This window comes from Dendropsophus ebraccatus, chromosome 1, assembly GCF_027789765.1.
Source record: "Dendropsophus ebraccatus isolate aDenEbr1 chromosome 1, aDenEbr1.pat, whole genome shotgun sequence".
In the NCBI taxonomy this organism is placed as follows: Eukaryota; Metazoa; Chordata; class Amphibia; order Anura; family Hylidae; genus Dendropsophus; species Dendropsophus ebraccatus.
Genome location: NC_091454.1, coordinates 109,054,522 through 109,081,191, shown reverse-complemented (window position 1 = coordinate 109,081,191; position 26,670 = coordinate 109,054,522). Strand labels below are relative to the sequence as shown.

The 26,670-nt window shown below is 42.0% G+C and overlaps 1 protein-coding gene across 4 annotated transcripts in view; it reads right to left on the bottom strand.

Annotated features, from left to right (window-relative positions):
- Positions 1-289: 289 nt before the first annotated feature.
- Positions 290-26,670, bottom strand: part of ASB15 (ankyrin repeat and SOCS box containing 15) — a 70,526-nt gene continuing 44,145 nt past the window's right edge. For 2 of the 4 annotated variants that reach the window (XM_069956095.1, XM_069956094.1), the window contains 8 exons: positions 24,139-24,191; positions 23,553-23,684; positions 21,653-21,811; positions 21,091-21,336; positions 16,022-16,193; positions 10,821-11,388; positions 5,210-5,363; positions 290-857 (listed from right to left, as the gene is read on the bottom strand). In XM_069956095.1, the coding sequence (XP_069812196.1) occupies positions 679-857; positions 5,210-5,363; positions 10,821-11,388; positions 16,022-16,193; positions 21,091-21,336; positions 21,653-21,811; positions 23,553-23,684; positions 24,139-24,191 (1,663 nt within the window). In that variant the 3' untranslated portion in view covers positions 290-678. The remainder of the gene's footprint in view (positions 858-5,209; positions 5,364-10,820; positions 11,389-16,021; positions 16,194-21,090; positions 21,337-21,652; positions 21,812-23,552; positions 23,685-24,138; positions 24,192-26,670) is intronic. The other 2 variants (XM_069956092.1, XM_069956096.1) reach the window with 1 other exon arrangement.

The window sequence follows — 26,670 nt, the reverse complement described above, 5'->3', positions numbered from 1 at the left end:
CATATATACACACACACATACATACATACATACATTTACACATTCAATGATAAATTCCTCCAGGTTCTTAAAGAGGTTGTCAGAGTAGCAGAAAACAACTTATGTCTTCTGCTCCCTGCACAATGGACTTGCCCCTTCTTGTCTTGGAAGTATACATCAGAATAGTGGAAGAAGGTGCTGGAGAAGAGAGCATATTTTCTGGTTCCCAAACAACCCCTTTAATTCAGTGCATTACTCATGCCATATTGATGACATTTACAAATACGCTCACGTGAAAGTGGCCTTAGACTTTTACACTTTATTTTTCACTTTGTGAAGAAAAGATTCATAGAGCTGTAGTAATGATGAAACTTTGTATTGCTAATGTAGATATATACTTAGTAGCCTTTATGGCCTATGTAATAAACCTAACGTAATAAAACCCAGACATGACTTAAAACCATCTGCACTAAAACTATCTGGACAAATTTTTGAATATTGAAAGGTATCCTGCCAAAAAAGGGTAGTAACACAGTACAGTAAAATAACTTTTTCTGATGTTCTTAACACTGTGCTAGAGGTATACACTAAATTTATTTTCTTGCAGGTGCCCATAGGGTCCAGTAGACAGTCATAGGGTCATATAAAATTCCACAAATGCTAATTAGAGTTATTAAGCGTTAATATGTGAACATTAATTCATTGTGTGTCAAAATGTAAGCCCTTGCCATATAAATCATATTCTTTGTACATTAAATAGGACTTCAGAAGTGGAGGCAGAGGAACTTTCTTCATAGATGATAGGTTTTGCAATCTCTCCAAACCAAAAATTTTACGTAGTTTAAGCCGACACAAATGCTTCAATGGACGGGGATTTCCTAAGAAAAAATTACATTTATAAGCAGGAAACTCAGTTAAATACTCTCAATATAATATACAGCAAAAAGGTTGGCTACATAATGATGTAGGGGGACATTTATTTAGTGTCAGGAATCTGCAATAGCCTGTGTGAACTGGACCTGGTGTTTTGCTTTTGTGTGCCACACCCGATTGCTTCTCAGCTTCTGGCTATGCAGGAGTTAAGCTGAGAAGCTCCTGGACTTGATTTTACACCTGTGTTGTTGCTGTGATTGACAGGTTTCTCTGCCTGTCTGTACCTGGAAGATCAGAGCGCCGGTCCAATGAGGATCCAGACCGGGCTCTTGGTCAGCATAAAAGCAAAGCAGAGACTGAGTTCCAGCGATGGCTAATAAGGTTAACTCCTGGTCCCAGCTCCCCTGTCTGTTCCTGCGAACTCCTCTCCTAATCCCTCTGTGTTGCTCGACTTGTTATCTGACCTTTTGCTTGACTATTTGACGATCCCTTTGCCTGCTGATTTTGTACTGTGCTGCCTGTGTGGATTTGACCCGGCTTGTTCACCATTCTTTTATGTTTGTTCGTCCGTCTCGTTCTGTGTGCACTTTATCAGTGTAGGGAACGTCTTCGTGGTTGTCCATGGCCGCCTAGGGCCGATTGAGGCAAGTAGGCAGGTGACAGTGGGTGGGTTCAGACCTAGGGCCCACTGTCTTGTCCTGTCTGTATCGCCCGATCCTGACATTAGGTCCGGTGTTTTCTGCGCCGGACTTAAAAATGTCCCTGCAGCTCCGGCACTTCGGAGATTTAGGTTTCCTGCTTATTTTTATGAAAAAAAAAAAAAAAAGATGAATCGCGTGGATTCTGAGTCCGCGCCCCCCGTACCCCCCCTCCACACCCCATTCCCGCATCGGGAGGAAAGTGGCCATTTGCGAATAAATTTATTCACTGCAGCGGTCAAATAGTTGATAGAGGTGCACAAGCTCCTGGGCGTGGGCTAGGCGCCTCGATGCAAGGAACAGCTGAAGATTATAGGTGGTGGAGCCAGCACCGGGGGACGTGAACTATAAAATATAACTTTTATTCATACTTTAAAAACGATACTCCATGACAGGTCCTGTCATAATCTTCAGCTATATATTGTATAGCCATGTCTGGAATAACATTGAAAGCGATATTGTCACTCCCTTTCCATATAAGTAGTTCTCAGGACAATTCTTAAGTTTGTATTCTGGACAGTTCATATCTTACCATTTAAAGAATTTCTTGGTGGTTTCTCCCCTCAAAAATGCATGTTATTGTTGGTGGAGGGTGCTGTATGGGCGGGGCTTCACAACCTTTGTGTTCTTTACCATGCATAGGCTCCTCCAACTCCGTGACTGCCGAATCAGAGGTGGCGGGGCCTAATATGTCAGACTGGAGTACCTTCAGCCACCACACTTATTTATGTTAAGTAATTCTATGGGGTTGCACCATTTTTAGTTAGCCCACACTTATCAGGAACCTTGAAATGGTATGTGGGCTTATGCACTTCGATCAAAATGCAACTAACTCCTGATGTTAGTAGTATATAGTGCTAAGAAGCAGAAGGATCTGTGATAAGTTCATGGATGTTCTGGCATGTCTGTTTTTTCTCCTAGAGAATTACCTATTTATGTTAACATAATTTATTATATAGTAGATAAGCCCCCATGTAGTCCCCTGTAGTTAAGTCCCCATGAAATTCTCTATAATTAAGCCCCCATGCAGTCCCCTATAGTAGATAAGCCCCCGTGTAGTTCCCTGGGGTTAAGCCATCATGCAGTTTTTTTTTTAAAGTCAAATAAACAGTACTTTGGTAATACACACAATAACGTCAATTGTACAACATACTGGTAAATGCATAATACATACATTGCTGCAGATGAGTCAGTTGCACATTATACAAAAAGAAAAAGCACAGCAATAAGACTATTTTTAACCCCCACCCCCCAAGTAAAAAGAAAAAAAAACACATGAAGTCTAAAAACCTGTCATGCCGTAAACTCCACCTCCTTTCCCTTTATTCTCCCATAGTCATGCTAATTATGATGCATAGAGTCATCTAAATACCTTCTCAATAATGCCACTCCAAGGCGTGTTAATGTAACCCCAAAGCGTGTTTAATACCAAAGTATCCCTCATCATCCTCCCCTTTATAGTTTTTGGTTCACCCGCTACCCACTAAGAGTGCTGAGGAATTGTTGATAAGGGTTCCTACAAATCTGCAGGAGAACTGGGCTTGGTAAACCAGGAGTGTTCAACCATCTCCACCATATTTGCAAAAATCTTTGACGGTATTTGCTTTTAATGTACACACCCTCTCCAACCGAATAACTGTGTTCATCCTGTTTTTGAATTCAGTAGGGGGATCTGCCTGGATCCATTAGGAAGCAATTGTTTTCCGTGCTTGTTTTCTGCACACTTTGCAGTATAGAGCAGTATAGTTGTCCAATTGTTTATCCTCTAATAAGCCCAATATGCAGTGTTTAGGTAAAAAGTTCAAATCTATACCATACAGCTGCTTTATCAAATCCACTAGACTTTTCCAATAGTCTTCTAACTCCTGACACCCCCAAAAACATATGTAGTATATGGGCCTCCTTCATTTCCCACCTTGGGCAGCTAGTGTCTTGTCTATAACCTATTTTATGCATAATATATGAGTTTTTATAAAAATGATGAATCCTAAAAAGTTGCAGCATTCTTTAGGCTTAACATAAGGATAAAAGAGGAGATAATAATAATGACAATAACATAAGGATAAAAGAGGAGATAATAACAATGACAATAATAACAATAAATCTTGCCATTGGGAATCATAAATGGGACCTATCTCCTGTACCCACTTACCCCGTACAGTTAGAGGGGTGTTTGACTGTTTAGCTTGGAATAATGACAAATTGGCCCTGGAAATAGCTCCCTTAAGTACTCCCTTGCTCCCCACATTCTGTTAGAACTGATTGTGAAGAAATATTCAGGGGTGTTAAGGAATTGTGTATTTGTATAACAGGCCGGATCTGGAGATATTTATGAAATGCACTATTCACAATCATGCAGTTACTTATAGTAGATCCCCCCCCCCCCCACCAAGCAGTCTCTTATAGCAGATAAGTCTCCCATGCAGTCCCCTATGGTAGTTAAGCCCCCCATGCAGTCTCCTATAGTAGTTAAGCCCCCCCTCCCCCCTTGCACTTCCATACAGTAGAGGGCTGGATTAAAAAAAAAAGTAAAAAGACAACTGACCTCTTACACACTCCCCCGAAGCTCCCACTGGTCTCAGGCATGCACTCTCCTCTCTACCAGCACAGGCAGTGTGTGTAAGAGACACTGCATGTACCGAAGTTCCAAATGCCTACAGCCAATATATTGCATGTGTGTCTTAAATGCACACACACAGCTGAATGTGACACTCAATGGGGCAGGTGTCCTGAATTCCGTGGGCCTGTCCCATCTTCCTGAATGGTAGATGGCCAGTCTGGCCCTGAGTGTAACCTACTATATTCATTGCATAGGCCATTTTTGATTCTAGAAACACACCCATTCTGAAATATAATGGTCATTAACAGAGATGAGCAAACCTTGAGCCTGCTTTGGTTTGTCCAAAGCCAAATGTCTGGCATTTAATTACTGGTGGCTGAAGTTGGATGCAGCCATAGGCTGTATCCATGTTTTCCTGAACTTCTGAGGGCTGCATTCAGCTTCTTCATCCCTACATATCCATAATAACAGTAATCAAATGGTAACAACCTATTAAGGACCTGTTACATAAAATTTGACAGTGATGAGCCCGCTCATCGGCTGAGCACATCTTTTGTACAACACCAAAGATTTATTGCTATTGGCCACACACAGGAGCTGTGCGGTTAATAGCAATGCATTTAAATGGCTGCACGAATAATGCAGTGATTGGCGCTCGTTTGCATTGATGGCCAAAGATCTTATAGTGTAAAAGGACCATTAGATTACTGTTACTAATGAGTATATACACACATACAGGTGAGATCAATAGTAGATGCCTAAAATGCCTAAATCCCAACGGCATAATTCATATAACTTTTAGTTTTTAAACTATTTTGGTGGTACAACCCCAAAGTCTAGGATGTACATGTGTTGCCTCCAGACCATGTTGCAGTGACAGACTGGCTCTGATGAACCATGTAAATGACACTATTAAGCTGCAATGTGACTAGCTTTGTTATGTGGTAACATGGTTGATGCTTTTCAGAAGACACCACGCCAAGGTTGTGATATCAGTGGGCCAAAGGGTATTCAGCTACATTTCTTTTTTCAATTGAATCACTTGGGTTTAGAAACATTGAGAAACACTTACATAGATAATATAGATGATGTATATTACCTATAATCTCCAGGATCTCAGCCCATTCATTTTGTACTTCAAGAATAGATTTCAGTTTTGTACAAATTGGAACATAATCCATATAATCTACTAACACTCGAATAACTTTTCCAATCAAATGCCTCATCCACGACACGGTGATGAAATCACAAAACTACAAGGGAGAAAAACAGAAAATTCTTTTAAAATCTGAAGTTTTACTTATTCTTAACCCCTTCAAGACCAAGCCTATTTGCACCTAAAAGACCAGGCTCATTTTTCAAAATCTGACCTGTCTCACTTTATGCTCTTATAGCTCAGTGAGGCTTTAACGTATGCTAGCGATTCTGAGACTGTTTTTTCGTCACATATGGCACTTTATATTAGTGGCAAAATTTGGTCACTACTTTGTGTGTTTTTTGTGAAAAACATCAAAATATCATGAAAAATTGAAAAAATTAGCATTTTATGAACTTTGAAATTCTCTGCTTCTAAAAAAAGAAAGTAGTATCACATAAATTAGTTACTAAGTCACATTACCAATATGTCCTCTTTATTCTGGCTTCATTTCATAAACATATTTTACTTTTTTAGGGTGTTACGGGGCTTAGAAATTTATCAGCAAATTAACACATTTTCGTGAAAGTTTCCAAAACTGATTTTTTTAGGGACCAGTTCTTTTTTTTAAGTTGATTTAGGAGGTTTGCATACGGAAACCCCCATAAGTGATCCCATTTTGGAAACTAGACACCTTAAAGAATTAATCTAGGGGTATAATGAGCATTTTAACCCTACAGGGGCTGGAGGAAAGTATTCACAATTAGGCAGTAAAAAAATGAAAAATTTAAATTTTCCAATAATATATACGTTTAGATTAAAGTTTCTCATTTTCAAAAGGAACATGAGAGAAAAAGCACCCCAAATTTTGTTACGCAGGTTCTCTTGAATACTACGGTACCCCATATGTGGGCGTAAACCACTGTATGGGCAAACAGCGGGGCTCAGAAGGTAGGGAGCGCCAATTAGCTTTTCCATTGCAGATTTTGCTGAAGAGGTTTGAGCGCCAGGTGCATTTGCAGAGCCCCTGTAGTGTCAGCAGAGAGAAAAAAAAAAACCCATAAGTCACCCCATTTTGGAAAGTACACCCCTCAAAGAATTCATCTTGGGGTGTGGTGAGCATTTTGACTCCACAAGTGTTAGAGTAAAGTATTCAAAAGTAGACAGTAAAAATGAAAAACTCGAATTTTTCCAATAATCTGTTCCTTTAGTTTGAAATTTCTCAATTTCACGAGGAACAGGAGAGAAAATTCACCACAAAATCTGTAACGCAGGTTCCCCTGAGTAGAACGGTACCCCATATGTGGGCATAAACCCCTGTATGGGCACACAGCCGGGCTCAGAAGGGAAGGAGCGCCAATTAGTATTTTCAGTGCAGATTTTTCTGAAGAAGTTTCTGAGCACCAGGTGCGTTTGCAGAGCCCCTTTAATGTCTACAGAATAGACCCCCCCCAAAAGTCACCCCATTTCGGAAAGTACACCCCTCAAAGAATTCATCTTGGGGTAGGATGAGCATTTTGGCCCCACAGGTATTAGAGGAAAGTATTCAAAATTGGCCAGTAAAAATGAAAAACTTTAATTTTTCCAATAATATGTTGGTTTAGTTTGAAATTTCACAAGGAACAGGAGAAAAAATGTACCGCAAAATTTGTAACGCAGGTTCTCCTGAGTACAACGGTACCCCATATGTGGGCATAAACCACTGTATAGGCACACAGCAGGGCTCAGAAGGGAAGGAGCGCCAATTTGCTGGAGCAAAACCGCAGCTAGTAATAGTTATTAGAATAGTGCAGTTACTAAAATAAAAAAATAAAAAATTAGATTACAGGTAATGTAGGGTGGTTACAGACAGTCTGGGGTGGTTACGGGTAATCTAGAGGTGGTTACGGGTAATCTGGGGTGGATACGGTCAACATGGGGTGGTCACGGTCAACATGGGTTGGTCACGGGCAACCTGCTGTGGTTACGGCAACCTGGGGTGGTTAGAGGCAACCTGGGGTGGTTAGAGGCAACCTGGGGTGGTTAGAGGCAACCTGGGTTGGTTATGGGCAACGTGGGGTGGATACGGACAACCTGCTGTGGTTACAGGCAACCTGCTGTGGTTACGGACAATCTGGGGTGGTTACGGACAATCTGGGGTGGTTACGGACAATCTGGGGTGGTTACGGACAATCTGGGGTGGTTACGGGCAACGTGGGCTGAATACGGACAACCTGCTGTGGTTACAGACAATCTAGGGTGGTTACAGGCAAACTGCTGTGGTTACGGGCAACGTGGGGTGGTTACGGACAATCTGGGGTGGTTACGGACAATCTGGGGTGGTTACAGGCAACCTGCTGTGGTTACGGATAAACTGAAGTGCTAATAGGTAATCTGAGGTGGGTACCTGTAATCTGGCGTGGTTACGGGCAATCTGGACGGGGTCACTGGCAATTTGGGGTGGTCAGAGGCGACGTGCGGTGGTCAGAGGCGACGTGCGGTGGTCAGAGGCGACGTGCGGTGGTCAGAGGCGACGTGCGGTGGTCAGAGGCAAGGTGCGGTGGTCAGAGGCAACCTGCGGTGGTTGCGTGCAATCTGGGGGGTTACATGTAATCTGGCATGATTACGGGCAACGTGCGGTGGTTACGGGTAATCTGGGGGGTTACGTGCAATCTGACGTGATTACGGACAACCTGGGGTGGTAACGGGTAACGTGCGGTGGTTACGGGTAATCTGGGGGGGTTAGGGGTAATTTGGGAGTAAACTGCAATTATTACTATAATAAAAAGTGTGTGTTTGTTTTTTTTTGTGTGTTTGTCACTTTTTGTACTTTATACATTCATTTTCACTATATTACTATGATTACTGTGATATTTTCTATCACAGTAATCATAGTTCAGTGACAGAGACCAAATTGGTCTCTGTCACTTTAAATTTTCAGAGCTGGCAGGTTGTGGAGCGCATGCGCACTTCATAACCAGCCAGGACATTGAGGAGGAAGGAGCTCCAGGATCAGGTAATGTATAAGGGGTAGGGGGGGGGGGTGTGACTGGGGGACAGGGGTGACAGGGGCGACTTGGGGGGTGGGGGGACATCACTTTTTTTTTATCCCCTGTCACCAATCATTCATGGTGACAGGGGATAAAAAAGTGCCTGGAGCACATGGCACAAGCGATCAGCGGTATATAGTATATACCGCTGATCGCTTGTACCGGGACCCCACAGGGGGGGTCCCGATGACTGCCCCATGCTCTCCGCTACCTCTGGTGGTGGAGAGCATGGGATTTTCATTCATTTTTCACTTCTGATCACTGTGAACAGATATACTCTGTTCACAGTGATGGCGGCGGCCATCTTGGATCTGATGGCCGCCGCGGGGAGGGGGGATAGTGATGGTGGCACTAGGGGGGCTGGTCTGGGGTCTGATTTTACTTATTTCATCTCCCCCCACCCCACCGTGGATTCACGGTGGAGGGAGATGAAATACAGCGGCATCGGCCCATTAGTGACCGCCGCTTCGGTGGTCACTAAGGGGTTAATGGGGGGTCAGATGCGGGATCTCAGCTGACTCTCATTACCCCCGGGGCTGTACACAGATGAGAGCGGGATCGCTATCTCTGCAGCGATCCCACTCTCATCATAAAGCCCCCCTCAGTCAGGAACGTATATGTACATTCCTACTGCACGGGGCATGTGCAATAGGAACGTATATATACAGATTGCTGACGTGAAGGGGTTAAATGGGAATCTACCGTAGCACCACCATTGTGACTCAATCCACTATGTGGTACAGGCACCAAATTGCTGATCATCATCCTGTGCATAGCTCATCAGTATATCTTGCCCTTAAAACACTTTCAAATATGGATCAATGTGCCAAAATGTTGGCTTGAAAAAAACTGATGTAAAAAAGGCTAACAGGCTAAAGTTATACAACAGTCACAAGATGGTTTTAAAGAGCAAAAACTAGCCCATCTATTCCAGTCTTAGACAAGGTTCTTAAGGCCAGGTTTACATGTCGTTTTTAAGCACATAAATAGGTGTCTATTTCGCTAAAAATAATTAGGGAACCTGAATGCTCGGCATCAGATTCCCGCTGTTTGCCCTCTCCGTGGAGCGGGCGGATACAGCGGGAGGACCACCTGGAAAACTGGGATACAGCCTATGACTATGGCATCATATGTCCTGGGGGGAGTTACTCTAGGAGAGTCGCTGATGGAGAAGGATCTGGGTGTACTTGTAGATAATAGACTACAGAACAGCACACAATGTCAGTCAGTGGCTTCTAAGGCCAGCAGGATATTGTCATGCATTAAAACAGGCATGGACTCTCGGGACAGGGATATAATATTACCGCTTTATAAAGCTTTGGTGCGGCCTCATCTGGAGTATGCTGTCCAGTTTTGGAACCCGATTCATAAAAAGGATGTTCTAGAGCTGGAGAGGGTAGAAAGACGGGCAACTAAACTAATAAGGGGAATGGAGCATCTTAGTTATGAGGAGAGATTAAAAGAATTACATTTGTTTAGTCTGGAGAAGAGACGTTTAAGGGGAGATATGATTAACTTATTTAAATACATAAATGGCCCCTACAAGAAATATGGGGAAAAAATCTTCCAGGTAAAACCCCCTCAAAGGACAAGGGGGCACTGCCTCCGCCTGGAGAAAAAAAAGGTTCAATCTCCGGAGGCGACAAGCCTTCTTTACCATGAGAACTGTAAATCTGTGGAACAGTCTACCACAGGATCTGGTCACAGCAAAAACAGTAGAGGGCTTCAAAACAGGGCTAGACAAGTTCTTAGACCAAAATAATATAAATGCATATGTATAGAACCTATCACCCCTCCCCCTTTCCCTGTATCCATCCCCTCCTTGGTTGAACTTGATAGACGCAGTAGTGGATTATAATAGGGGCGTTTCGGGCGGCAGCCCGGGGCCCTGAGCTCCTGGGGGGCCCATGACCACCCAAAAAGACTTATACTTTCAGTGGTGTACTGTCTCCTGGCTACACTTCCGCCATGATTTGCAAAAATCAGTTTTTTTTATGGCAATTTTGCACAAATAAGGACATCATGACATTATCTATACTGTACTATGAATGCCAGGTTAGTGCTGCCATAGTTACAGTAGGGTGGGGGGCCCAGGCTTGGTGAAGAGCCAGGGGCCTATGGTAAAGTTAATCCGCCCATGGATAGACGTGTCTTTTTTCAACCGTATTAACTATGTAACTATGTAACCGTTAATTTATTGTAAACGGATATTCTAGTTTTTAAGGCAGGTGAGAGATCTGGGCAATTTTAAATGTAAGTTACTGATACAACAGCATATCTTCTTTCACTATAGTTCACAGTATATTTTCCATATATCTATATCTAAAAAAAACAGCTGTATACCCAGTATAGGACAGGCCATACAACCAGATCCATCTAGATGGTTTAAAAGTCAATGTTGTACAGCCAAAGATAATGTAACGCAGCTATATATTTTACATATATAGGTACTTATATAGGTACAATTTAAGCAGACGATAACAATGAAATAGTTTCTAAGGAAAAGAAAATTAGTACATAAATATCAAAAGAAATAGGCTACTCACATGGCTATCTTTTATGACACATGATGTCCAACCCGGGAGCACTTCTTCAGAAGTTGTCCATACAAATGATCCACCATACATGTCCCCGTGCATACAGTCAAAGCACTTCTCAACCTGATATCCATTATTTAACAACATCCGCAACATGATTTCATCACTGAGGGCATACTGTATTGCACTTGGAAAATGAGTGTCATTCACAAGCATGAAGTAGCAGTTGACGTTGGCATTATGTATTAGAAGAAGTCTAACAATTTCATGGCTTCCAGATCGTACAGCCACTAGGAGACAGTTCAGTGGGTCTAGGTTAGGATTGGCACCAGCTTTTAGTAGCGTCTCTGTGCACAAAACATCTTTATTGGATACTGCAAAAAACAATGCGGTTAATCTTTTATCACCATAATTTTCAGATAAATGTTCAGCCAAGAGGCTGTTGACATCAAAGCCATTCTCAATGAGTAGCTCTAGGCACTGCACGCTTTGTCCATCCGCTGCAGAATGAATAGGACTTAATCCACTTCTTTGAATTGCATGTTGCGATGTTACTGGGATAAGATACTTTAATGCGCTAAAGGGAAACACAAAACAAAATAAATACTTGCCACTTTCGGTGTACTTTTGCAAAGGAACAATAGGAGGGGGGAGGGGTGTATTGTGTTTTCACACATTTTTGAATCACGGACAGGTAACCCATTCAGAAATGTTGATGACGGCTTTATGGCCGCAGTTCTTTATCTGCAGGAATTTTACTATAATGGGAATCTGTCACCAGGGAGACCCCTTTAACACAGGGTATTTATTAAATGTGCTTTATTAAATACAATACCCACTATTATGAAGTAGAAAGGGCAATGCATGGTCTCAGTTTTTAAAACAAAAAAATGGATAGGTATAATCCTAATACATAATTGTGAGATGAAAATATATTCATATTTTTAATGTAATAATGTGCTCCATAAAAAAATAGTACATTTCAACTCCTATCCATATATGTATGTGGTTCACATCTGAATATTACCTTCTTTGCTTCCTGACACCACCCTTAAGGCCCTATTCCACCAACAGATCTGACAACAGATTATCTGCCAAAGATTTGAAGCCAAACCCAGGAATGGATTTAAAAAGAGGAGAAATCCAGTCTTTCCTTTATGACCTGATCTCTGTTTATAGTCTGTTCCTGGGTTTGGCTTCAAATCTTTGGCAGATAATCTGTCGTCAGATCTGTTGGTGGAATAGGGCCTTAACTCATACAAGGGCCCTTTTACACAGAAAGATTATCTGACAAATTATCTGCCAAAGATTTGAAGCCAAAACCAGGAACAGACTATAAACAGGGATCAGGTCATAAAAGAAAGCCTGAGATTTCTCCTCTTTTCAATTCTATTCCTGGCTTTGGCTTCAAATCTTTGGCAGATAATCTGTCAGATAATCTTTCTGTGTAAAAGGGCCCTTATGGTGTGTTGTTTACAAAGAGAGATTTATCTGACAGATTTTGGAAGCCAAAGCCAGGAATAGATTTAAAAAAAAGGAGAAATCTCAGTCTTTCCTTTATGACCTGTTCTCTGCTTCTAGTCTATTCCTAGCTTTAGCTTCCAAAATCTGTCAGATAAATCTCTGTGTAAATGAACCATTAGGCTCCTTCATGCATAAGGGGAGTAAAGGCTTGTCTGTGTGGGCTGATGTCGCAACACACAGAGCATTGTTTGCTGATCACACCATCTACCTTAAAATTATGGAGACTAAGTACACCCCTTCATAGTAACAGTAATTCCTAATGGGAATGACCTCTTTCAGCAAGATAATGTCACACTGCAAAAAAATCTTCAAAAATGGATTGAAGAACATGACTAAGAGTTCAAGGTATTGACTCGGTCTCCAAATTCCTCCGATTTTAACCTGATCCGAGCATCTATGAAATGTGCTGGAAAACATGTCAGCTCCTGACAGACAACATCTTACAACTTTTTAAAAGACTTATCTTCTCTGTCACCACCTCAAGAAACCTCATGAATTAACAGAAGTCAAAAATATAAAAATTTTCTCAAATATATTAATAAGGGAATGTAATGGATTTCCTCTTTCATTTATTTATCAAGTTCTGATGTGTAAGGAATGGGAGCCTTGAGTCAGGCTGCAATTGGCTAGTGTGAAGGATCACTAAGTGCCCTATTACATGGGATGATTATCGTGCGAAAAAAACGTTAAATCATTCGAATTTAAACGATAATTGTTCTGTGTAATTGCAGGCAGCAATCGAAAAATCGTTCGTATGTCGTTGATCGTTGATTTAGATCTGAACCTAAAATTATTGTTAATCGTTCGCTAATCGTTTGCTGTAATTCCACATTTGTTCGCTCAAGTGCCGCATTTTTTCACTACTCGTTCAGTGTAATAGCTCATTGTTCATTGATTTTCTGGGATCAGAAGGAATAAACGATCATAGTAACGATCACAATAACGATCATAGTAACCATCGTAACTAACGACCATCATTCTGTGTAATATTGTGAATGATTTTAGGTTAACGATAAACAATCTAGTTTGCGATCATTTATCGTTAGTCATTAATTGCTAAAAATCACTCAGTGTAATAGGACCCTAACTTGAAAGCTCAGAGAGACCTGCTGGAAGAGACCATTGTGTGAAGATAGACTCTGAACAAAGGGGAGGTCAGTGCTGCTATCTTACAGCAAAGTAAAGGCCCTATTACACACACAGATTATCTGAGAGATTTTTGAGGCCAAAGACAGCAATGGATTGGCTGTATTTGGCCAATTATAGTCTAATTATTGGCAGTTACGGCCAATAATCTCGGTGTAATAGCTCCTGTTACAAAACAACAATCAGCCAACATGCGGAGTTCTGTTTACTGTATTTTGGGGCAGTAGGAAGAGGAATAACTTTAAATATTTGTGCTGCTGTACTGGCATGTTGTGTCAGAAAAGTAGATTTAAGGACAACTCCCATAAAAAAGCTATTTCCCAGTAACTGAAAAACGTTACAAAGTTACATAACTTTGTAATATGCTTCAATCACCTATCTGCCCCCTTCCCTATCTTTTCCCCCCTCAACCAGGAAGTGAAGTAAACCCATTCATATCTGATGACTGTTGTCATCAGGCTGCTCTGTGGCAGCCATTTTGTGACAATGATGTCATCAAGAGGGAGGCAGGTCGAAGCCCCATTAGGCCAGCCTCCCTTGTCAGATGACTCAGCTTACTTAGCTCTGATTGGCTGAGCAAGCTGTAAGCCATCTAACAGTTCTACAGAGTCAGTGAATGAGTCTCCTTCTCTTTCCCCAGCAGTTACAGGGACCTCCCTCCTCCACCTCTCTCTCCCAGTGCCCAGTGCAGTCAGTGAGTAAATGAATCCTGTTATCTCCTCTTTCCTCCGTGCAGATAAGCACTTCTCTCTCCCGGAGCTCAGGCAGTGAATGAGTCATTTGCTCTTTCCTCTGTCACTTCTGCCTGTCTCCCCATCCTGCAGCCCTAAACTAATAGATGTCAGCTTTCACTGTGTGTGTGTGTTTGTTGGGGAAGGGGTGGGGTGGTTGGGCACAGACATCACAGTAGATAAAGTACATTAGGGGAAAGCCGAAACCAGGAAGTAAAGAAGAAATGAATACAGCAACTGGAGGTCAGGGACCTGCAAGCAGCAGGAAATTTAAGCGGAGACAGACTCAGGAGGGATGGTAAGTGTGAAAACTATGTTTATGCTTGATTTTGTTTTTTTATTTTAATTAGCACGGGAGTTGTCCTTTAAACATTTTCAGAGCTCTCTATATTATAATTAATGATAATTCCAAACAAGGACTAATATATATATGCGATGGTGTGAATTGCCCCTTAGTGGTAGCTGAGGAAAACCTTTGCTTGATTTGCATTTAGTTGATTCACTGCCCATTGGGATCCACTGATGTTTTAATTCGACAGGTTGGTGATTTATTTTTGGAGAATTTATAGGAGAAAATAAGTGAATCAGTCCTCCCATTGTATTCTATAGACCAGTGACTAAATGACCAAAGGTAAAATGTAAAGTACTGTAGGTGAATTTACTTGTTTACCCTGCATTGTGGCCAGATCTGAGCACAAGACTCCACTTTCCCATTCACATGCTGTACAGAATCAGATTCCCCCTTACATTTCTTAGAGGTCAAGAGTGAAAACAGTTTTGGTAAAGGGTACCTTTACAATACTAGGCCATGTTCACATTACGTATTACACCGGCCATTCTGTGATGCACAGAACGGCCGGTGTTACTGAAGATCATCCCTGATGATACTGCAGTATTGGCCAGATGATGTTCACTTCTGCTGAATTTGGATGCGGATGCATCATTGTGCACCCGCATCCGAATTCCCCGCTGCACACAATAGAACGTGTGCCCGGAGCTGCCCGCTCTATTGTGTGAACTGACAAGTTCTCAAGTTCTCATTGAATAGCGGCTGCAGAAAACTGACATGTAATTTTTTTGCGTGCCCGCTAGTGCGCCCGGGCGGGAGTGTATACTATGTGTATACACTCCGTCCGGGATTCCCTCTAGCTGCAGCACAATGTAAGTTCAGTATTAAAGGGGTAGTGCGCTAAAAAATTATTCACAGAATAACACACATTACAAAGTTATACAACTTTGTAATGTATGTTATGTCTGTGAATCGCCCCCTTCCCGTGTCCCCCCACCCCCGCCCGTGTACCCGGAAGTGTGTAGTGCATTATACACTACCTGATCCGTGTCGAGGGCGGTCCGCCATTTTGTGCCAAACGTCATCTTCGGACGGACGGCAGAATCCTTGCCGCCGTCCCCCCTCTGCTGCGTCACAACTGTGCTCAGCCGCGATTGGCTGAGCACAGTTATGCTTAGCCGATCGCGGCTGAGCGGCTGATGACACCGATCAGGTAATGTATAATGCACCACACACTTCCGGGTACACGGGCGGGGGTGGTGGGACATGGGAAGGGGGCGATTCACAGACATAACATACATTACAAAGTTGTATAACTTTGTAATATGTGTTATTCTGTGAATAATTTTTTAGCGCCGCACTACCCCTTTAATCACGGCCGTTGTTGAAAATCGGCAACAACGGCCAAGATTAATATTAAACTTACGTTATGTGAACATGGTCTTAGGTAGGTTGTTATGTTTTTTTTTTTTTAGTTTTTTTTCCCCAATTCATTTTATGCCCTTACAATAAATACTCACAGATAATGTCCTCCATAGGCTGCTTTGTGTATGGGAAGATAACCTTCTTTATCTGGTATATTTCCACTAGCACCATATTCCAAAAGGAGAGCAATGCAATCTGGATTTCCTCCAGCAGCTGCATCAGAGAGAACTGTGGAACCATCATCTGCTTCTACATTTATATCTCCACCTAGAAGAGAAAAAAATTATATTTGTAAAGTGCACCTAAGGTTCCAAAAAACCGCTGATATGTAATACGAACATGTAAGAACTTTTGATTGGCAGTTATCTGTGCACTAAGCCTCTTGTTAAAAAGAAGGGGTACAAGCGCTCTGCTGATCTCTCCATGGCTATGCTAGGAGATTGCCGCAAGCTGTGTTTGGAATCACAGAAGGTCCATACACTTTTTATGGACATTCTGTTAATAGGGTAGATACAGTGGTGGACATACCACATGTGCAGGGGCCCACTGCTGCTTAGGTGAAAACATCTGTATGCATCTGTATGTATGACTGTATGCCTTTCAGTGTGCCTCCTTGCAAACATAGGGGCCAAACCTGCACTGGTGTCTGGTCCCCTGTGACTGTTTAAAAATGTCGGTGCCCAACTGCTCACTATACCCCTGCCTGTAATCCCAGTCACAGTGTCCATACAAAAAGCTGGATAAGCACCCAGCTTACTACACTGCTCAAAAGAAAACTCAAATACCACATCCTAGATCGGAATGAATTAACTATTCTCATTGAATACTTTGTTCTGTACAAAGTTGAATGTGCTGACAACAAAATGACACAAACATCATCAATGGAAATCAAATTTATTAACCAATGGAGGCCTGGATTTGGAGTCACACAAAGTTAAAGTGGAAAAACACACTCAAGGCTGATTCAACTTTGATGTAATGTCCTTAAAACAAATCAAAATGAGGCTGAGTATTGTGCATGGCCTCCATATGCCTGTATGACCTACCTACAATGCCTGGGCAGGCCCCTGCTGAGGTGGCGATGAGGTCTCCTGAGGGATCTTCTCCCAGACCTGGACTAAAGCATCCGCCAACTCCTGGACAGTGTGTGGTGCAACGTGACGTTGGTGGAAGGAGCGAGACATAATGTCTCAGGTGTGTTCAATCGGATTCAGGTCTGGGGAACGGGCAGACCAGTCCATAGCTTTAATGCCTTCATCTTGCAGGAACTGCTGACACACTCCAACCACATGAGAACTAGCATTGGCCGGCATTGGGAAGAACCTAGGGCCAACCGCACCAGCATATGGTCTAACATGGTGTTTAACCATTTGTGGCCTGCTGGAGGTCATTTTGCAGGGCTCTGGTAGTGCTCATCCTGTTCCTCCATCCACAAAGGTGGAGGTAGCGGTCCTGCTGCTGGGTTGTTGCCCTTCTACGGCCTCATCCACATCTCCTGGTATACTGGCCTGTCTCCTGATAGCACCTCCAGCCTCTGGACACTACACTGACAGACACAGCAAACATTCTTGCCATCATGGATGAGCTGCACTACCTGAGCCACTTGTGTGGGTTGTAGAGTCCGTCTTATGCTACCACAAGTGTGAAAGCACCACCAACATTCAAAAGTGACCAAAACATCAGCCAAAAAGCATAGGTACTGAGAAGTGGTCTGTGGTCTTTATTATGTGTGTCTTGTGATTTGCATTTGAAATTGATTGTCAATCAGTGTTGCTTCCTCAGTGGACAGTTTGATTTCACAGAAGTTTAATTCACTTGGAGTTATATTGTGTTGTTTAAGTGTTCCCTTTATTTTTTTGAGCAGTGTATATAGACACAGTGATTATGTAGAAAGTAGCAAGGCTCGTCCCCACTACCCTGGGCCCCTCCCCCACCTCCTCACCATGAACTTAGGGCCCTAATACATGGGACGATTATCATGTGAAAAATCGTTATATTGTTCAAATTTAAAAAACAATTGTCCTGTATAATTGTAGGCAATAATCAAAAAATTGTTTGTGTGATGTTGATTGTTGAATTAGATCTGACCCTAAAATTATTGTTAATCGTTTGCTATAATTCTACATTTGTTTGCTGTAATTCAGCTGTACATTGTGTTTATCTATGTAATAAGCTGTGTGTGTGTTAATACTGTTAATGTGTATGTAATGTACATGTGTGTACAGTATGTGTTTATGCATATATGAACATTACGTATGTGTATATTTTTATGTGTATAACTGTAAATAATATATATCATTGGCTTAGTATATATAGAATTCTATAGGTAAAAGGTCAGCACTTTGTTTCATTGTATTCTTATTTACCGCATAATAATAGACCCATGATGCAAGACACCATTGCTGTAACATACCAGAGTACTTATCAGCAGGCTATGTTCACACTTAGTGTGAGACCAGCCATTTACGGAACGGCCAGTCTCAGAAAATATCATCCCGGCTGGTACTGCAGTACCGGATGGATGATCTTTAGTGCTCCAGAGTTTTCAGAACTTCCCACTGCACACTATGGAGCATGCACTGACAGGGTTTTCTGCGGCTGCTATTCAATGAATAGTGGCCGCAGAAAACTATGTGTATACACTCCGGCCGGGATTCCCTCGGCCTGCAGCACAACATAAGTTACGTACCAATCACGGCCGTTGCAACAACTTTGCAACTTACATTGTGTCTGGCCTAAAGCTGTGAATTTTAAATGGACACTGTCACTTTATCACCAGAACGGGTAGGAAGATGTGTGCGCTAAATGTCTTTTCTCTTCTGCCTCTGTGCCACGTGACCAATGTAAATCTGTTTCAGCTGTGCTGTTCTCTCCCTGCTTGTTCTAGTGATCAGACTACTTTTCTACTATTAAGGCTCTGCTCACACATGGCATATTTTATGTGTTTTTTACCATAATTTATATGGCACAGCTGAAGCAAAATCATATCAGCTTTGTCTCAATGCCTACATAGGTATCATTAACTTATATGGTAACTTATTGTGACATCTAGTTACACATCAAGAACAAACCAAGTCAAAATGAAATGAAATACATGTAACTGTTAAAGGGGGAAGGGTGGGGTGTAATATCTGAGCTTGTAATTAGACATGAGCGAAGCTCTAATATGCTCGAGTCCATTTGATTAGCGGTGGCTGCTAAACTTGGATAAAGCTCTAAGGTTGTCTGGAAAACATGGATACAGCCAATGACTATATCCATGTTTTCCACATAGCCTTAGGGCTTTATCCAACTTCAGCAGCCACCGCTAATCAAATGCCAAAAGTTCGGGTTCGGATGGACTCGAGCATGCTTGAGGATCGCTCATCTCTACTTGTAATCCTTTATCCATATTAAACTGATTGCCGGGGGTCCAACTGTTCAGATGGGATCACCTTTTTAAGGGTGTTTCTAAAAATGTCATTATCATAACATGTTAAGCTGGGTTCACACTACGTTTTTGCAGTCTGTTTTTTTTTAAACCATTTTTTGCAAAAAAAAAAAAAAAAAACAGATGAAAAAACAGATACGTGGATATGCCACTTTGGTATGACCCCTCCCTGACCCATTTAGGCCCTAACCTCGACCCGACATTCTGGATAGACCATGGGGTTAGTTTTCTGACCGATGTCTACGCAGATGGTGGGTTTCGCACTTTCCAACAGCTGCAGGAAAAGTACGACCTTCCTAGGCAGAGTTTTTACAAGTACCTGCAGCTTCGTCACGCTGTTACTGCACAGTTTGATATCCCTAAACGCCCCATGTCTAAGTACCCTCTAATAGGTATCTTTAGGTCTCAAGGTCCTCGTGGAATAATTTCTACTCTCTATACGTATTTGTTGGATGCGGTAATAAAAGCTGCCCCACTCCCCGTGCTGGATAAGTGGAAAGCATGGATCCCATCCTTGTCGGATGATGACTGTAAGGAAGCATTGTCCTCCCATCTGTATGTGTCGCCTGCGATCAATAATAAATTGACGCAACTTTTTATTTTCCATCAGTGTTATTTGACGCCGGCTCGGCTACATAAGATGGGACGGCATCCTTCACCAGAGTGTCATAGATGTCACCACCCCCACTCTGATTTTAGACACATGGTTTGGGATTGTCCGTTCATACGATCTTTCTGGGAGGATGTGATTAAGCTACTTAGTAGCGTCATGCAGCGCCCAATTGCGTTAGAGCCCAAGGGATGTTTGCTCGGTATCCTGGATTATGAAGTATGGACTCATCATCAGCTGATCTGTCTAAAAGAAGCGCTGTTCATGGCTAGGAAGGCTATTGCGCTCAAGTGGATGGATCCTAGATCCCCCACATTATCTGAATGGGTAAATTTGGTAAATACTGTTGTGTCCTATGAGAATTTAGTATTTAAACATAGAGGTTGCCCTGCCAAACTCCATAAGGTATGGGGAATGTGGTGTAAACACTCGGATACTAATTATTCCACGAACGGATTTACGCATCTTAGGGATACCTTGACCGCCTCTCCTCCTTAGCCCTATGTATATTTGGGATGTATACTTTAACTTTTCTCTTTTCTTCTATGTACTGATGAGATTTATCTATTTCAATAGTGAATTGCGGTGCTATTTGGCTTACCCTTTAAGTGCTTTGGGAATGTACTGACCTTGCCTTATGTTGATGTTTCTGTAGTATGCTTTTTGCCTCGTAACTAGAATATGTCGCATCACAAGGACTATACTTTTGTGAATCTTCTTGTATATATGTTTCCCTGTATGCGAACACATATCCTGTTTGTATTTACGATGCCTGACATGTTTAATAAACGAGTTTAAAAAAAAAAAAAAAAAAAAAAAAAAACAGATACGTGTGTGCATCTGTTTTTCCATTGACTTCCATAAAAAATAAATAAAAAAAAAAAAAATAAAAGACAGATCAAAGCGCAACCTTTTTTCAGCGTACATAAAAACGTGGTTGACATTTTTGTGGATGGAAAAAACCTGATGCATTTTGATCCATTTTTTGATCCGTCAATGGAAAAAATAATCAAAACGGATGCACACAAATGCATCGTTTTTTGTTTTTTTTTGGGGGGGAGTAGACGGATGATAAAAATGGACTGCAAAAAGCAGTGTGAACCCAGCCATAGAATTGTACATACCATTATGTATTAGTTGTTCCAATACATCACAGTGGCCAAATTCAGCAGCTACTCCTAAGGGCGTCACACCAAAGCCATCTCTAAGGCTGACATTGCCACCATGTTTCAACAGTAAAGACATAATATCTCTGCGTCCAAGTTTTGCAGCTTCATGCATTGCAGACCATTTCTTCACACATGGCTGGTTAATGGTACTGTTGTAACTGATCAAAAGGGACATCATTTCATAACTTTCCATCCTTACAGCTGAAAATGAGAAGAATTAAACAATATCATGCAATATAAATGCAAATCAAAAACTAAGGCACCAGATTCAATGCTCACAGAGTGAAGCTAATAGACTGTGCTGAGGACTCTCATGACAACCCTTCTGTTCGCCCCATTATCATCATACTTGGCAAATGTATTTTGTTTATGGAACAGGGAGGTCAGCTTTAAATAATCTGTATAGCTATTAAGAGAAGACAGCAGCTATCATGTTCCTTATTTTAAAGGGGGTAAATTTAGGTAATAAATGAAAGATCAACAAAAGCTGAAGCTCGCAAAAAGTAATAAGCCATACCTATAAGAAGAGGAGATTCCCCTCTACTGTTCTTGCTGTTCGGCCAGACGCCCTTCTCTAAAAGCGCTTTCACATTTTCAACAAATTTGGACTTTGCAGCAAGGGTCAGTGGGGTCTCCCCATCATTTGTCTTCTGTTCACACTGTGTTTTATGTAAAGCTGTATGAATTGAATGACAGAAAAATTTAGTTAAGGGTATCAATGACAAAAAGAAAGAGGCTGTTACACATAGTAAGTGTACAGTATGCTTAAAGCTCATAATACTATATACTAATCATTCCAATTTGCTAAAGGTTGTCTGAATTGTATTATATTATAACCTTTAAAGCAGGGATGGGGAACCTTTGGTCCTCCAGCTGTTGCAAAACGATATTTCCCATCATGCCTGGATAGCCAAAGCTTTAGCTGTCCAGGCATGATGGAAATTGTAGTTTTGCAACAGCTGGATGGCTGAAGGTTTCCCATCCCTGCTTTAAAGGGAACCAATCATGAGGATTTAGGGTTCTAAGTTACAATAATGATATTCTAAAGAATACTGCAGCGTTTCCTAAATTGCTTGTTTGCTGTTGCCTCCATCTAGCTGAAAACATAGTTTTAGTCCTTCCTGCTCTGTATACAAATCAGCTCTAACTAGTCATGTGGACGGCATCTAATGCTTGACTACTCATGGTTCCCAGGCTGTAATCCTGCCTCTGAATCATGTAACTTCAACCAAAAAAAAAGAACAAATGCTGATTTTTCATAGCAAAAACTATTATATCTTTATTAAATATATATATTAAAACAATTCATAAAAAAGAGAGACAAACCAAACATTAAAAGAACGGTGGCTATCCTGGAGGTGTTTCTGTTGTTACCGAATCAAATGTGCTAGGATCCCTGACCAACAACCTACATCACAACACAGGGGGATGTATACTAGGTATCATACAGTAGGACACTATATAGATATAGTAAAAAATAATAAAGTGCTAGTGCGTTCTGAATCATGTAGTAGGGTCCTGGGAATCACACCCAGAAAGGAGGGGTTACGTCATAGAAAGGAGTAATTACAGCCCAGGAACAGTTACTACTTAGCGCTTGTTTGCATATAACGCGGGAAATAATAAAACTACATTTTCGGGAAAAAGGAGGCAATGGCAAACAATTTGCCATGCTGCAGAAATTCTGCGGAATGCCTCAGAACTGGAACTTTACAGAATTGTAACTTGGAACTCTAAGGGGGGATTTATGAAGCCCGGCATACAAGTACGTCAGTCTTATAATAAGCCCCGCCCCTTTTCCCTGCAGGATTCGCTAAGAGGCGCCGGCGAGCAGGCGTAAATCATGATAAATAAGGCGTGGGAGGAGGCCACGTCTCTTCCCCGTCTCATCACGCCCCTCCATCGGGTGAGCGGGACATACAGATGGTGTACGCCAGGGAGAAGGGGCGAATCTGCACCTTCTCCCTGGCGTAATGTTCATAAATGTCCCCCTAAATCCTCATCATTATTTTTTTTTTTTATGAAGATCTGTCACAAATATGCAGGGGAAACCACATGACCTAAATTCATTGTGTATTGTAGGGTTATCAATCACAATATTACCTCATAATAAGCATCTCTAATTCTGCAGGTAAATTTGACATTGGTTCTGATCTGTGTCGAGTCAACCAAAGGGCAAAACTTTTTTCTTCTCTCCAGGCCACAGTATGGCAGCAGCAGCTAAATCAAAAGTATTTATCTTTTCTTTTTTTTAATCACTGAAGTGCTGCCCTCCTAACACTGCTGCCCTAGGCACAGGTTGATGATTGCCTAATGGTAAATACAGCCCTGCATATAAGGTCTATAAGTATAATACCAGATATAAACAAAGCTTGGCTTGGCATCATAATAATTTGAGGTATTTTATAGAAACTTACCATCAAGAATGATTTCTGTTATCTGACAGACAGGTTGGACAACTGCTTCATGTAAGGGGAACCAGCCTTTTTCATCGGCTTCATCAAGTGCATATTTGTATTGCATATATGTCTGCAGTTCAGTAATTTCTCCTAAAAAAACAAAACATTTTAACTATTTTCTCTACTAAAAATGATTTTACTAATGATTTAAAGGGGTACTCCAGCGGGGGGGGGCACTTTTTTGCTGGTCCCCGGTTCCCGACCGCTTCCTGGTGTCTGACGCCGGCCCGAGACGTGACGTCTCAGGTCCGCTCAGCCAGTCAGTGACAGAGGCAGCATCTGAGCGGTCTTGAAACGGATCGCGCCTCCTTCACTAACTGGCTGAGCGGACCTGAGACGTCACGTCTCGGGTCCGCGTCAGACACCAGGAAGCGGCCGGGAACCGGGCACTGAAACGCCGCGATGCGGGACCTGCCGCTGGAACCGGGGAGGTGAGTGGACGTCTTTTCCCTCAGCCACCTCCTTCCCAGTCCCAGCAAAAAAGTGCCCCCCCCCCCTGCTGGAGTACCCCTTTAACCAAAATGCACTAACCTGTTTAGCTTACCTTGTTTTATAGCAGCCACTATTTTTCTGTTTATATTACTTGGTGGTACAAATCTGCAAGAATATTTCAATGTTAGAGCTGTCATTTAAGATGACATAAAGCTAGTGCCACAACTGTAATGAAGGCTTCATTTGGGGACTATATTGCAATCTCCATTCAACAGCAATAAACAGAGCCACCAAGAAGTAGGGGGCTTATATAGCTTCATGCTGGACACCAACAGAGGTTGATGGACTCTATTGGCTCTAATGGGGTCTGTGGGGTTTCCACTATGGAATAAATTCATCTGACTGGATGTGACCAGGCAAAAAAATACTAATGCTGCATTTCAAAGAAAAGAAGTAAAATGCATACAGTCCAGGATCACTTTTCCTGCAGTGATTATATATATATATATATATATATATATATATATATATATATATATATATACACTCACCGGACACTTTATTAGGTACATCTGTCCAACTGCACGTTACCACTTAATTTCTAATCCGCCAATCACATGGCAGCAACTCAGTGCATTTAGGCATGTAGACATGGTCAAGACAATCTCCTGCAGTTCAAACCGAGCATTAGTATGGGGAAGAAAGGTGATTTGAGTGCCTTTTGAACGTGGCATGGTTGTTGGTGCCAGAAGGGCTGGTCTAAGTATTTCAGAAACTGCTGATCTACTGGGATTTTCACGCACAACCATCTCTAGGGTTTACAGAGAATGGTCCGAAAAAGAAAAAACATCCAGTGAGCGGCAGTTCTGTGGGCGGAAATGCCTTGTTGATGCCAGAGGTCAGAGGAGAATAGGCAGACTGGTTCGAGCTGATAGAAAGGCAACAGTGACTCAAATAGCCAACCGTTACAACCAAGGTAAGCAGAAGAGCATCTCTGAACGCACAGTACGTCCAACTTACTGTGCTACAGCAGCAGAAGACCACACCGGGTGCCACTCCTTTCAGCTAAGAACAGGAAACTGAGGCTACAATTTGCACAAGCTCATCGAAATTGGACAGTAGAAGATTGGAAAAACGTTGCCTGGTCTGATGAGTCTCGATTTCTGCTTGAACATGACAATGAGTTCACTGTACTCAAATGGCCTCCACAGTCACCAGATCTCAATCCAATAGAGCATCTTTGGGATGTTGTGGAACGGGAGATTCGCATCATGGATGTGCAGCCGACAAATCTGCGGCAACTGTGTGATGTCATCATGTCAATATGGACCAAAATCTCTGAGGAATGCTTCCAGCACCTTGTTGTATCTATGCCACGAAGAATTGAGGCAGTTCTGAAGGCAAAAGGGGGTCCAACCCGTTACTAGCATGGTGTACCTAATAAAGTGGCCGGTGAGTGTATATGTATATATATATATATATATATATATATATATATATATATATATATATATACTCACCGGCCACTTTATTAGGTACACCATGCTAGTAACGGGTGGTCTTCTGCTGCTGTAGCCCATCTGCCTCAAAGTTCGACGTACTGTGCGTTCAGAGATGCTCTTCTGCCTACCTTGGTTGTAACGGTTGGCTATTTGAGTCACTGTTGCCTTTCTATCAGCTCGAACCAGTCTGCCCATTCTCCTCTGACCTCCTGCATCAACAAGGCATTTTCGCCCATAGAACTGCCGCTCACTGGATGTTTTTTCTTTTTCGGACCATTCTCTGTAAACCCTAGAGATGGTTGTGCGTGAAAATCCCAGTAGATCAGCAGTTTCTGAAATCCTCAGACCAGCCCTTCTGGCACCAACAACCATGCCACGTTCAAAGGCACTCAAATCACCTTTCTTCCCCATACTGATGCTTGGTTTGAACTGCAGGAGATTGTCTTGACCATGTCTACATGCCTAAATGCACTGAGTTGCCGCCATGTGATTGGCTGATTAGAAATTAAGTGGTAACGTGCAGTTGGACAGGTGTACCTAATAAAGTGGCCGGTGAGTGTGTGTATATATATATATATATATATATATATATATATTTATTTTTTCTAATTCTTACTAATCAGCACTATATGTTAATGGATTCAGATGGTTTTAAAGCCAATTGTAACAAATATCATCAAAGAGTTTGGCTTATCACAGACATATTACCTTGATAGGCCACCAATGTCTGATTATCTGGGGTCCACCTGCTTCTGCGACCCTGCTGATCACTAATATGAAGTGGCAGTGGAACTTGTATAGTCAATATTGATGGTCCACTTTGAATACCATAAGGAAATGTATTGGTAAAACAATAAACAATACCCATTAAGGCTGAAAAAACACTTTTTTTTTTTTTTGGGGGGGGGGGGGGGGAGTGCTGCTGCTGTGTAAAAACCGGAAAAGGATCCAACAGAAAAGAGAAGTACAAGTCATCCCCGTTTATTGTCCATCCCTTTTGAAACCACTTGTGGTTTTGGCACAAAAACTGCTGTGGCAGTGTTCCTTAAAAAAAAAAGAAAAAAAAAAAAGAAGCTGTGTGTGTTTCCAGCCTTAGGCCGGGTTTACACTACGTGCAACACCGGCCGTTCTGTGACCTGGCC